The sequence below is a fragment of the Lynx rufus genome, unplaced genomic scaffold (assembly GCF_022079265.1).
Source record: "Lynx rufus isolate CCGP_SWC_20201006 ecotype Redwood Valley unplaced genomic scaffold, mLynRuf1.p SCAF_7, whole genome shotgun sequence".
Taxonomy (NCBI): Eukaryota; Metazoa; Chordata; class Mammalia; order Carnivora; family Felidae; genus Lynx; species Lynx rufus.
Genome location: NW_025814889.1, coordinates 52,765,220 through 52,779,895, shown reverse-complemented (window position 1 = coordinate 52,779,895; position 14,676 = coordinate 52,765,220). Strand labels below are relative to the sequence as shown.

Genomic DNA, 14,676 nt, shown 5'->3' with positions numbered 1-14,676 from the left:
TATATGGATATTATATTAATAATATACAACTTTAAGAGTGAAATTCTACCATTCCTCACCTCCATTTGTTGGAATAGACTATAATTTTGTGCCCTGCTCCTTATTCTAGGCACTGACAATGAGATTAAAAGCCAAAACTAAACCAGTTAAAAGAGACAGGCACTTCAAGGGGCGTCTGGCTAGCTCAGTCAGAGGAGCGTGCCACTGTTAGTCTTGGGGTCGTGAGTTCAAGTCCCACACTGGGTGTAGAGATTACTTAAATAAATAAAAACTTAAAAAAAAAAAAAAGACAGAAACAGGCAGTTCAAGAAAATTATGGGAGCTCCTGGGTGTCTCAGTCGGTTAAGCATCTCTTGGTTTTGGATCAGGTCATGATCTCATGGTTCACAAGATCCAGTACATCGGGCTCTACCCTGGCAGCACAGAGCCTGCTTGGTATTCTTTCTCTCCCTCTCTGCCCCTCCCCCAAACACTCTCTCTCAAAATAAATAAACATTTAAAAAAAAAGAAAATTATGAATTGCCTGCCTGTTACATTTTATAACTTTCTGTTAAGGAAAAAAAGGGATCATGTAACTTACTACATCAAAATTTGTATCACAAAAACAAGATAGCCTATCTAAATCTGACTTCCTATACTTTATCATAACTGCCAATACTTACTGAGTCTATTTCCCAAAGACAGCCACACCATATACACTTTCCACATCCTCTTCTTTCAAAATGGCATGGGGATGGGACTGAATATTACCTACCCTTGAATCTGAACAAGACCAAGACTACTGCAAAAGTGACACTGCAAGACTTCCAAGGTAAGGTCATATACTACAGCTACCAGCTGACTCTCTCAGGACACACAGCTTGGAAGCCCAGACCTACCATGTAAAGAAATCTGGTTCCCCTGAAACCAACCATGCTGAAGAGATCTTACGAAAAAAGTACACAGACCTAGAGAGAGATACCAGGGAGTCCCAGATGTTTCAGTCTTCTCAGCCCAGGCACACACGTGTGACTGATAATGTCAGTGGGTGAGTTTTTTGGTGACTACAGTCCCCAGCCTTTATGCTGTTCTAGGCTGACACCAAGTGGAACAGGAATGATCTAACCCTACCCAGCCCTGCTCAGATCTTAGATTTATAAGCAACGTGACTGTTTTAAGCCATTAAATGTTGGGAGTTGGTTATCATGCAGCCATAGTAACTAGAAGAATGCTTGATATGTAGTAACTCATTTAATGTTTACAACAACCATATCAGGTAGGTACTATTAGTATCCTCATCTTAATAAAACAGACTGAGACACAGAATTACATGACTTGCCCAAAGTCAGACAAATATAAAACACTAATGCCAAAGTTGATTGCCAGACTTACACATAGTAAAAATCTGAGTAAATCACAGATTTGAGAAATACTGAAATACAACCCATATCATACATCAAAATAACTGACAGTTTCACTTGGTGTGCACACACAAGAAGTTGTTTCTTTGCTTTTGCACACCTATATAGCACACACAAAGGATATTTAAGACTTAGCTATAACTTGACTCATTTAGGCAGATAGATAGCTTTGATAACAAGATAAACTATTAAATTTGATTCCTACAAGTCAATTAGTTTCATAAAAAAAGTAATTCAAGGTCACAGAAAGCAACCCAATCCTCAGGTAGAACTTGTCCCAAATTTAGAACTTAGACCATTAGAACAGGAGCCTAACAAAGTCAACATAAAATCCAACTCCAAATATTAATTTGTTTAGAGATAAAGGGGAAGTCACTTTCATTTTTCTTTATCAAGAACAAATAATGGGGGGGGTTTGGGTGGCTCAGTCAGTTAAGCGTTCGACTTAAGCTTAGGTCATGATCTCACAGTTTGTGGGTTTGAGCCCCACGTCTGGCTCTGTGCTAAGAGCTCAGAGCCTGGAGCCTGCTTCAGATTCTGTGTCTCCCTCTCTCTCTGCCCCTCTCCCACTCACACTCCGTCTTTCTCAAACACTAAAAAAAATTTTTAAAAAAGATCAAATAATTATGAAATTGGTCGTAAATGGGACTAAAGAATTTAGATCACATCAGATTTCTGTAAGGCCATCTAATTTTGTCTTCCAAACTGCTATGGTACCACAGGCTTTTAGATCTCTAAACTCAGAAGCAATTAGAAAAAATAAGTAAGAAAGAAAAAAAGAAGTAAAGACAAGTGCTTGTTTTATTACGTGTGCTACACATGCTCAAGTCACATCTCCCTAAGGCCCTCCCTACTCACCTAAGGTGGAAAGAATTCTGCTTCCTTATGATCTGGTTGATTTGTATTATGAATCACCTATAAGCCTCTCATTTGGAGTAAACTCCCTAAATCTAGGTAGTGCAGTGCCTTGCACACAGTAAATGCTCACATACTTTTAGTGACAAATTTAAGTAGGATTTTTAAGGCAAGGAAAATATATGGCTTTGTCACACTGAGATAATCATAAAAATTAATTGGAGGCACACTAAAAATCATTAGCCAAAACCAAGATATTATTATTACTATTGTTACTGTAATTACAAGCTATTATCACTGTAATTTAAAAAGCTAAAATGGGTTTTTCTAATCAAGAAAAAGACTACTCTCCATCCCTACAATTATTTCTCTGAATAAAAACAAAAGATTTTTTCCTTAAGACCCAGCAGCATTCACTAAATTGGTCAAAAGGGACTTTATGCAACAATGATGAAATATAGCCTATGGAAAACAAGTAGGTTGCATTCTTATATCACTACTATGCACTGTGCACATCATTTTAAATTTCCTTCTCATTTCTAGTCTAGTCCAGAAAGCAATAGTCTAGTCTATTGCTCTTTAAGATTACTCCACCCACATTTTTCACAGTTTAAGACAAGATCAGCAAGAAATTATCTTCAAAAACACTGTAATACTAGAAACGTTCTATTTCAATATAATTACGTTACAAGGAGTTATCTTTTACCTTTTTTATCTTTTACCTTCTTAAAAAGATTTCCAGGAAAATGTCTATATGCAAAGACAGTACGTAAAAAAATCTGCTGTGAAGGATAACACCCATTTTATACAGAAGCAATCATTACTTGGTTTGTTTTTTAAGTTAGTTTTAAATCATAAATATGATTTTATCAGATGATTTCAGTACACACATTTCTGACAAAAATGCCTCCAGTAGTCCTCAACACCTCAAAAGACATTTCAAATGACTGTCAACATGAATTTAAAGCACTAAAAAATTCCACAGCTGATTCATCCACTATCAGAACTTTAACAAGTATTTATAAAAAGCAATGACATAAGTTTTATAATTTAGAAATGAACTTGGGGCGCCTGGGTGGCTCACTTGGTTAGGTGACCAACTTCAGCTCAGGTCATGATCTCACAGTTTGCGAGTTCGAGTTTTTTTCAAAAAAAAAAAAAAAAGAATACATTACAATGCTAGTTTATATCAACATCAGTACATAGAAGGAAAAAAAAAGAAATGAACTAGTAAATGTATTTACTGAGAAATACAAATGTCCTTCTAAAATCCCTGTTTTCTCTAATTAGTATCACTTCATCTTTCTAGAATATTGAAACATAAATGAAAACCAGAAAGACAGAGACTTAGAAAAGCATTAAAAGAAATAAAATGCCAATAAAGACTCTCTATTCCCCTAAAGACTGAAAAACTACAACACTTAAATATCAACTTTTGTACTTCATAGTCTTAAAAGAGATACAGGCTATGTATATTATAATTACAAATGAAAATGAGGCCCAGAAATGTAAATGAATTCAAGTACTTAAGTTATTCTTTGCAAAAGAAACAGGTTGAAATTTAAAATAGCCACTGACTTAATACTATTTTAATTAAACTTTCCTAGTCCAGGCTGGTTATAAGAATCACTTAGGCAATATAGTAGCTAAGACCACATCCAGAGCCAGGACTGCCTACATTCTCAAGGAGCTGTGTAACTCTGGGCAAGTTATGTCTGTGCTTTCTCGCCTCATTAGCGGTTTGTGAGGATGCAGTGAACTGAAGTTCATAAAATCTTTTCAATTAGCTCAAGAGTCTCAGATTCATAAGCAAAATAGATACTCGCAGTTTTCTCCTAAAATAGTATATGCATTTATTTTTTGTTGTTGGGAAACAAAATATGGGAGGTCCACTTTCTAAATAATTCAAAAATCAAAAAATAAATAATTCAAACATCATGGTTTTTCTCAAATACTGTTTCCACATATGCTGTTAAAAAGAATGGGGGGAAGGGATGCCTTGGTGCCTCAGAAGAGCACGTGACTCAATTTCAGGGTCATGAGTTCAAGCCCCATAATGGGTTTAGAGATTACTTAAATCAAAAAAAAAAAAAAAAAAAAAAAAAAAAACTTAAAAAGAAAAGATTTTGGGGAAGATATAAGGCACAAAACAGTTCTCCTTATTTCTTATAGTCCTGATAGTAAGAAAGAAGAAATTGTGTATCAAGTACATTCACATGCAATTAAATTCAACCAATCCCTGAATTCTGAAGATAGGCAATGCAATAGGTGAGTGAGTGCAGCTGAAGGTAAGTAAAGGAAGTATAAAAATAAATAGAACCAGATTTTAATTCTTAAAAAATGTTACAGCCTAGACAAGACAAACACAAATGAATATTTCAATACAACACCATAAATTACGGTGATTTTTGAACCCAGAAGAACCTATCTAAAGTATCTTTGAGATCCTGGATAAAGCAAAGCCATGCTTGCAATATTCTGGGTTTGTCTAAAGGATAAAAGAGAATATTTGCCAAGTCTACATCTGAATTATCGTATTTGAGCTCCAAATTATTTTATGTTGTTTAAACCCTCACTTTTAAGAAAAAGAATCAATCTGAAGTTCAAAGAAATGAAATGATTACAAGCAGTCTCTAGTAAAGCCAGTACTACAATTTCAATCACTTATTTTCACCAGAGTTTTCTTTTCACATCTCTAGGCATGAGAAAGGGAAGGATAAATGACTCTCTGAATTAAATAGAGCCCTAGGCCCTTTACATATTCCATCTCATTTAATCACAACACGAAGGTATTCTATTTTGCAGGCAGGGAAACAACTTCTAAGAAGTTAAATTATAATTCCTTCTAACTTAAGGTTCATGCTCTTTCACTACCCAACTTTTCTTTTAGTTATTTTAGTGCTGGATATGTCTGGAAAAGTAAGCAAGCTATTGTTCCAAAGAAATCCTCAAGAAAAAAGCTTTTTACTCAGAAATAATAACAATATTTTTCTTACAGGGCACTCAGGAAATTACCTTTTCTTTCCTTTGATTCTGTTTCCCAAGCATGACTTTTCCTCCAACTTCTACCCCAGCTCAAATCTCTGCAGTTCACACCTGTACTATTCCTACTACTTCCTAATTGGTCTCCCAGCTCCCAAAATTTCCAACCTTTGCCACATTTTCCTTTAACACAGCAGTTTCATCATTCATCCAAAATACATTCAAGAATACCTAAGGGGTACCTGGCTGCCTCAGTCAGTAGAGCATGTGACTCTTGATCTCAGGGTTACATAAATTCGAGCCCTATGTTAGGTCTGTAGAGATTACTTAAAAATAAAATCTTGGGGCGCCTGGGTGGCGCAGTCGGTTAAGCGTCCGACTTCAGCCAGGTCACGATCTCGCGGTCCGTGAGTTCGAGCCCCGCGTCGGGCTCTGGGCTGATGGCTCGGAGCCTGGAGCCTGTTTCCGATTCTGTGTCTCCCTCTCTCTCTGCCCCTCACCCGTTCATGCTCTGTCTCTCCCTGTCCGAAAAATAAATAAACGTTGAAAAAAAAAATTTTTTTTTTAAAAAATAAATAAAAAAAATAAAATCTTGGGGCACCTGGGTGGCTCAGTCAGGGGCATGATTTTGGCTCAGGTCACGATCCCAGCATCATGGGAACTGCTCAGGGTACAACCTGCTTGGGATTCTCTCTCTCTCCCTCTGCTCCTCTCCCTCACCCCCGCACTGCTCACTCGCTCTCTCTCTCTCTCTAAAATAAAAAGAAAAATTTTTAGTAAATAAATAAAATCTTAAAAAAAAAAAAACCTAAAATAAGCATCAGGCACTGTGCCAGGTGCTGTGAATAGAACAATCATCAAGAGACACAATTCCTATTCTCAGGGAGCATACATTCTAGCAGGAGAGATAAACAGTAAATAATAAAATTGTTAACAAGGTCAAGGAAGAACCTGGGAATGCTAGCAATGTGACTAACATAGAATCAGGAATAGTTTGCCTGAGAAAATGCTTGAGATAAGATCTGAATGTGACTAGGATTGACAAAAACAGAAGTTGGGGTGAGGAAAAAGAATCTGATTCACAAACCTATACTGACAAAATGCCCACATCTGTGTTGGCATGCAAAATCTCACTTTAGCCATTCTTATTTCTCAGTTCCAATGTGAATCCTCTGATCTAGGCAGAAAGCTTCGTGAACATGGTGGGCTCTTTCTTTTCTGTTTCATTTAGGCTTTCTAAAAATTTCTCATCACTCACCTAACCCTAAAACTCAGCCCTCTCCCTACCAAAACTTTAATCACTGACTACAAAACTCTCCAGTTTTTATTTTAATGTACTGTGTCACAAACAATTTACAGAAAAACTAGGAAAAACAACGGAGTCATCTTTTTAGTCTTCTCATTAAAAACTAAGTATCTGGGGGTGCCTGGCTGACTCAGTCTGCCCAGCAGGGGACTCTTAATCTCAAGGTAGTGAGTTCAAGCCCCACACTGGGCATGGAGTCTACTTTAAAATAAAATTAAATTAAATTAAAATAAAAACGAAGTATCTGGGGAGGTGCTATCACATTTCTCTCTTATCACTAAACAGAGCACCATGCTAACTACCAGAGTAAATGCTCAAAATGTGATTTTTTTTTTTTTAAACATCCATCCATCCCTCTGATCCATGCCCAAAATTGTCCATTTAGTTCTAAGGCCAATATAACCACTATTTTCACAAAAGCAAACTATTAGTCATAAAAATGAACTCAACATGTGGTTAGATCACTGCAAATCCATTACCATTACTAGAAAACATACCCCAAAGACTTTTAGTAATAGGTCAGCAGCTTCGCTTACATATTAAAAACCATTAAAAAGTATTGAGGCCTTTTAGGTCAACCACTGAATAGATATACATGTTAAAGAAAGCTGATTAAAATGTAGATTTTGTAATGAAATATTTGACCTGGCATTTCCTTTTGCAAGTTTCTGCAGCACTCATTTACAGATACTTGCCACACATTTAACAGCTGGTCTGGCACTTTTTGGCATTCAGATCTTATACTGCTTCATAACAACAAAAGATCATTACTAGCTATTTCTAGTTCATTTGTACAGTCTGTCTCCCCTCCTCGTGAGGTCTCCTAGTCACCAGTTTAAGTGAGAGCCAGAATTCAAACCACACATTCAGACTCAAATCACAGACTTAAACCACTACTCCTTACACTTTCTCCTTAACTTCAAAATTTCCATTTAACTTTAATAAAATGTTAAGCATTTTTATACAATAAATGCCTTAACAATGATTTGGAAAAAACCCTCTGGTGACTATCCATTTTGGATTTTCCATACTCATACTCATTTATAAAAACGTGTTTTATAAAAATTCACAATTTCAGAATTGTCCAATCACTTAATAAACATTTATCATGCACCTCTGGACCTCCTCTAAGTTGGCAGGGGTTTTTTTTTGGGGGGGGGGGTTTGGTAAAGTAAACCCTAGTCCCAACATGGGCCTTGAACTCACAATCCTGAGATCAAGAGTCATATGTTCTACCAACTGAGCCAGCAGTAGTTCTTAACCTAGACCAAACTCTTTTGAAAAGCTGATAGAAGTTGTTGACATCTTCTCAGAGACACATAAAATTTTGCATATGACCTCAATGGCCTTACTGGAGTACACTGACCCAATACCCTTTTAAATTTATCAATACCACAATACAATGATCCAACCAAAGGCACTAATTCCTAGCCCTCAGTTTATAGTCTCCTTTATTTATACAAATTCTATTGTTGGCATTTCCATTTAATTATAATAACTGAGTACCCACTATATCCAAGATACTGTGTTTAGACACAATAAAGATCTAAATGAACTGAACTGTCCCTGTTCTCAAAAATACCACAACAAAAAAGGATAAAGCAAGCATTCAAATAGCATGGATTCTTCAGAAAATTTCACAGGACTCTTAAAATCTTCACAGTAAAAGCTAAACTTTCTTCACAGTTAAGAAACTAAGACTCAAAGATATTACTTAAAATCATAATACAAAGATCTGAATTGTTTCCTTTAACTCAGATTACATGCTCTTAATACTGAAATATTCTACACCTCTCCACCTATAGAATAGAGCCATAGGATGGGAGAGAAAAAAGACAAAAAATACATATGTGAGAACTAAAAGGAAAAAGAAATGAAAACCAGGAAAGGATTCGTTGTGGCATTTTGATGGGTTTTAAAAGGTGGCCTCAGTGAAAAAATCTGAAAGAATTATTGTGTAATAGGGTATGAATGAAAAGAAAAATAGGAAAAACTTCTCTGCTGAATAAAAAGACAGGAAGAATAAAACATAAGCAGGTATATTTAGGTCATAAAAAGCCTTTGTGGCTTCTTCCTGCTGTCTCAGATCACTTACTCTGAGGGAAAATAGCTGCTATGTCAGGAGCACACACAAACAGATATTGACTTGGTGAGTAACTGAAGCATCCTGCCAAGTGCTACAATAAGTGAGCCATCTTGGAAACACTTTTCTAGCCCCAGTCAAGTCTTCAGATGACTGCAATGCTGGCCAACATTTTCACTGCAACCTCATGAAACCCTGAGCCAGAACCACCCAGTTAAGCCTATCCACTCCTCTCAGAAACCACACGTGGTAAGAAATTCTGTTCCCTGAAGTTGCTAAAGTTGAGACAAATTTATTACACGGCAATAAACAGCTAATACAATTGGCAAGGTGTGAAATTTGACTTTGTTTACATTAGAGCCAATGAAGTTTTGTGCTAGGAACTAGAGCAAAACCTACAGTTGGAATTAAGTCTCACAGCAATATGCAACATGAAGTGGGAAGTATTTTTTCCTCCCATTTTCCACAATACTCAGTAAAGAGTCCTGCACATAGTAAATACCTATTTGGTTAGTAAGTCAACTTACACACAGGATTCTCTAACTGACTAAACATAGTAGTCTTTATGTTTCTTAAAAGTAAAATGGCCCCTTAGAATCTCTCCATAAATTCAACCCTGAAGTCTAGTTTTTTTCATGGTTTGTTTTTGGCACAGAGCCATACCTTCCTTAACTGACAGTTACAGATTATCAATGAAAACTGAGAGCTACTACAAGCTTCTTTCCCTAATCAAAATAAAAAGGTAGCTTAAAGAATGATTTCAGAGCCTATAGACAGCTGCTTCAGAGTTGAAGCGGCAAATACTGAAAGTTCATCATGGAGACACCTGGGTAGTTCAGTTGGTTAAGCATCTGACTCTTCAGCTCAGGTCCCAATCTCATGGTTCTTAAGATGGAGGCCCTTGTGGGGCTCTGCACCGGCAACATGGAGCCTACTTGGGATTCTCTCTTTCTCTGCCCCTCCCCACTCACTTGCACAAGCCTTCTCTCAAAATAAAAAAAATTTTTTTTTTTAAAAGGAGTCCAAGGGGCACCTGGGTGGCTCAGTCGGTTAAGTGTCCGACTCTTAATTTCTGCTCAAGTCATGATCTCATGGTTGGTCATGAGAGACAGAGAAGAGCCCCACATTGGGCTCTGGGCTGACACTGTGGAGCCTGCTTGAGATTCTCTCTCCCTCTCTTTTTGCCCCCCTCCCCCCCCCCCCCCCCGCCCCGCACACTCAGGCTATCTCTCAGAACTAAATAAATGAAAGAATGAATGACTGGTTAGCCTCTATGTCATAAGATCTTCCAAATCATACTAATGAGAAATTGGGCAATATAGGTCTATCTCACCAGCATCTGAGCAATGTTAGTTATACCTCAAAGTTTGCAACCTGTAAGGCTGGGATTCCAAATTTTGATCCACAAAATGGTAAGGGCCTCTGGCCTTCCTGATCATTAAGTTTCAAACTATATGCCCTTCCCTATCATCCCATCCTTACACATGCCCTTTTACTTAACATCTGGACTTACCCAGAAAGGCTGATAAAAGTGGCTGAAAAGTAGTCTTGGCTTTTTCAAAATAGGTCATGGTTTCTATTCTAGTTGAAAAAATATATATATAGACATATATACAAAAAGACAACCACAAAAAAGTTATTATCAGTTCACTTATACAGATAAGAAGGTAAGAATATTTTCAATGTATAATCTGACTCAATAGCTAAAATTTGTCAACTAAAAAAATTTCAGAGACATTTTAAATTCTAAAATTCTATTTAAACATTAATTAGCCTCTAAAGTAACCCAAAAGGTTGTAATTTTTAAGTGGTAATTTTTTAAAAAGTACTTAAGCTTAGGTTCAAAGTAAAAGAGAAACTAGTTTTTAATGGTCTTGCACAGCTCAATATTCCTCCAAAGAAAAGAAATTACATTTCTTTTTCTAACTTTATCAAAATAAACACACTAATAACACACTTACTCCGGTTTTGAATAACTTTCTCACAGGGAAAATAACCAATGTTTTTGTACCAAGTGTCATTTATTCATTTTATAAATTAGTCACTTTTCACCACACAACACTTAGAGTACACACTTGTAGACTGACACTTTGGATCATGAGCTTTCATATCTAAGTCTTTATATCTAAATGTTTCTTAAAAAGAAGCACTTACAGTCAAAAATATTTAAGATATTTCAACAAATGCTAAAGTATGCTAGATAAACTCAAAAGCATGATCTCATTTCAAAGTGAGAAAAACTGAATGGCATTCTAAAAGAAACAGTAAATTCTAATGATAAAATCATTTTGCTAGGAATGCCTCAAGTTTTTTAAAAGCACTTTAAAACCACAATATCTTTCCATCGGTTACAAAAATATACACCTCCTACCATGAAATCAACTTATAAAATCCACATAGATTAGTGTAATCTGCAGGGCAGTTCATAAGAACTATGATTCCTTCCCAAATTTAAAAGGACTCTTAAAAAAAAAAACTTAAAAGGCAACAAGGGGTCATTTCAGAATTAAGATTATCAAGACCACCATAACCAGCTTCACCAGTAAAGCTTTTTCATACAAGTGATAAATTTATTACCTTGAAACAGTAAAATGATTACAATATTTTGTACACTCTTATGTTCAAGCATGAAGAAAACCAAGTATGTTTGATTATCAGGTCTGAACCTTATTTGGACTTGTGGCACTAATATCTCTTACTCCTTACTCTGAGATATGATGTAAAATTAGATATTCCAGTGTATACCTTATAAATATGAAGTCAAAACTCCACTTCCTGAAATACTACTTGACCAACCATCATCCCCTAAAGGGATGTAGTAGACAGATATTTAAAAAAAAAAAAAAAAAAACAAGATTAAGAAAAAAAAATCCTGACACATACACTTTGCTATTTAAGGTGAAGTATTTTTACTCTTGTGAAATGGAAATAGCAGGGGACTTGATAATGTACTTTATTCAGATCCAGCTCTACCACTTGCATTCTATACTTACTGTTTTGAGTAAGACACTCAACTTGCTTCTTCATCTGTTAAATGGAAGTCAAAATAATACCTATCTTGCACCAGAGTTGTGCGAATGAGGCGGAGATATTTAAATTGTGCAGTACTAAGTGTGTGTGTGTGTCCGCACTCTAGATAAATGGAAGAACTATGGTAGATGCTAACTATATAAACTAATATCAACTTTCAAACGTCTACTGGTATCAATGAAGGAGGATATAATAAAATGATAAATAACATATACTTCATTGTGTGGTTCTCATCAATTTTTAGTGGTCTTGAAGACATTCTCCTTCCTGCCATGCCTATGTAGTTTAGTACAATTTTTGTAGTCTATTTTAGCCCATCGAAGATGTTTTCCTCACTAGCTGTATCTAAAGCTGTATTTTCATAATATTTAAAGCTTGGTATTCCTTATAATATTAAATATGAACCAAAATGGTCTTTTTATCAGTTACCAATCAGAATTTCTAGAACTTTAGAATAAAGCTTTTCAAGCCAAATCAATATGGATTGTTAAAAATTCTACTGTTCATCAAAATACTAGATGGTCAAAATACATGCTAGTATACTTTAGAAGCAGAACATACATGACATGGTTCTCTGTGCTTAAAAAAGTACATTAAAAACCAATTAGTTTCCAAAGTGATCAAAAGTAATAACAACAATTGAAACATACTAATAAATTTTAATGTCTTGAAAAAAATGAAGCTTATTTTTGTTGGTATCCACGTTATTTCTCACAAGCTTTAAAAAAATGTTACTTTCTTCAGCGAGCTCTCCAATACATGACTTTAAATATTATCCTCTAAAATCATGACATCCATGTTAAAGCACTACTATATAAAGATTATAAACCACACACTAATAGAGTGTTTCCTTCCAGACTGTATTTTATTATGATTCCAACTCTTTGATTCCGTAAAATTACTTTAAAGGATATCAACTCATTATTCTTTTCTACAATAATTTATACTTGTTTTAAACTTTCTCCCAGATTTGATCACAAATAGAAGCTACTAAAATCAGTTTGGAGATCATATTAATGACCACACATGAGGAATTTTAGAAGCACTGATTAAATATAAAAGACTAGTCTTTTCCCTATTAAGTAGCGAAAAGTGATAGTTGGGGTCTCCTCCCCGAACAAGGAAGTTCTGTTAAATCCAGGCGAGACCAGCCATGTTGGAAAACACTTGTCAATTATAGTTCTGACAAGTGTTCGCGAACACGGTTGGATGAAGCTAACCTTGTGTACTGAGGTGTGTACATCAAGGCCCTCTTAAGCCCTGCCAGAGGATCTGGGCCTACTTTGAGGATTGTTTCTGAGTTAGAGCTGTCCTTAGGTTCGTAAAGAGTGTAGAGCCGAGGGGAAAGAGGGCGGGGAAAGGAGAGTTGGGGGGGAAATGGTTTGAGAGTTAGAAGCGGCTATCCGCAGCGAGAGGGGCGCGGCGACCAGGAGAGATTTGCGAGTTGAGAAGCTGGGGGAAGGGCTGAAGATTTGGGGAGCGGGGAGATCTCAGCAAAAAGTCCCCTCGGCCCCCTCTGAGGGGCCCATGAGTGCAAAAGAAGGAAGAGAAGGGAAAACGCTTCAATGCACTGACCTGTCCTCCGAGTCCATGCGGCTCAGGGGTTCCCCATCCGACGACATCTCCAAGCTGCCTCGCCGGCCCCCGGAGGTCGCGCTGCTTCCGCCACCCCCGGTCCCGTAGCCCTCATCGCCGCCACTAGAGACGACGCTGCTGCTACTGCTGCCGCCCCCGCCGCCGCCCTGGCTGCCCCGCGGTCCCTTGGGTTCCTCCAGGCCCTCCTTGCCGTCCCCATCCCCGCTGCTGCTGCTGGCGGCGCCGGGGCTGAGCGAGCGCGTCTCGTCGCTGCTGCTCCCGCCGCTGCTGCCCACCAGGCTCTCGGCGCTACTCTCCTCCTCGCCCCCGCCGCTGCTGCTGCTCTCGTCCTCCTCCTCCTCGTCCTCTTCTTCGTCCTCGTCCTCCCCGGCCTGGCTGGCGCTCTCGGGGCTCGGCTCCGACATCGTCTCCGCCTCGCCGCCCCCCACTCCGCCGCCACCGCCGCCGCCCCCACCGCCGCCGCCGCCGTTCAACAGCAGCACAGCCACCGCCTCGGCCTCGGCCTCCTCTTCCTCCTCCTCTTCTTCCTCCTCCTCCTCGGGGGGCTCAGCCCGGCCCCGCGCCGCCGGGCCAGGGCTGCCGGGGGGCAGAGGGCTCAGGCGAGAGAGCTCCTCCAGGTCGGCCATGTCGGTGATAGCGGCGGCCATGGCGGCGCCTGCTCCTCCTCCTCCTCCTCCTCCCCGCCGCCGCCGCCTCCCTCTCCCGACTCTAGCTCCCTCGCCCCCTCCCAAACGCCCAAAACTCCGCCGACGCCGCTGCAGAGCAGGAGGAGGGCCCGCGAGCTGCGTCAGCCTACACACGCGCTACGGAGCCCGCGCGGGGACAGGCGCGCGACTGCGCGCATTCACGCGGAGACGGTTGCGCGCCTGCGCGGCGGCACGAGGTAGCGCCTCCCCCGGGCCGCGGATTCCGCGCCCGCGCCCCCACCCGTGTACCCGCCCGGCACCCGCCCGGATCCTCCGAGTCCTCAGAGTTTCTTTGGGGCCTTCCCACGCCTTCCCCTTCCTCGCAGCCGCCAGGACACGCAGAACGAAAGCTTGAGTGCTAGCCGGGGATTTTAACAGCCGTCTGAGTTCTCACGATAAAGTCATTCATTCCGGGGATGTTTGGGGAGTGCCCCTGGGTACCGGCAATGAGCCAGGCAATGAGCCCTGGGCTTCTGAGAGCTTGTAATGTACGAGGAGAGATCTTTAAAATGGATAAAAATAAGTAATACAATGCAAGGTACTAAATCCATACGGGCAGCCACAGGTTTTGGTCCAACCTTCGTTTGAATACCCCAAGAAATGGTTAAATCAGTATCAGAGCTAATGTGTCTTATGTTCAAGATCTTCAAACTTGTTAGCTCAGGAGTCCTGTAAAACAATTTTGTACATCCTTAATATAGTTTAAAAATAAATATACATTTTTCTTCAGCTTGTTAT

At 39.1% G+C, this 14,676-nt stretch overlaps 1 protein-coding gene across 2 annotated transcripts in view; it reads right to left on the bottom strand.

The window, feature by feature from the left end:
- The window catches only part of AEBP2 (AE binding protein 2), a 72,357-nt gene extending 58,374 nt beyond the window's left edge, over positions 1-13,983 (bottom strand). For both annotated transcript variants that reach the window (XM_047066077.1, XM_047066078.1), the window contains exon 1: positions 13,232-13,983. In XM_047066077.1, coding sequence (XP_046922033.1) covers positions 13,232-13,899 — 668 coding nt within the window. In that variant the 5' untranslated portion in view covers positions 13,900-13,983. The remainder of the gene's footprint in view (positions 1-13,231) is intronic.
- Between the last annotated feature and the right edge of the window lie 693 nt (positions 13,984-14,676).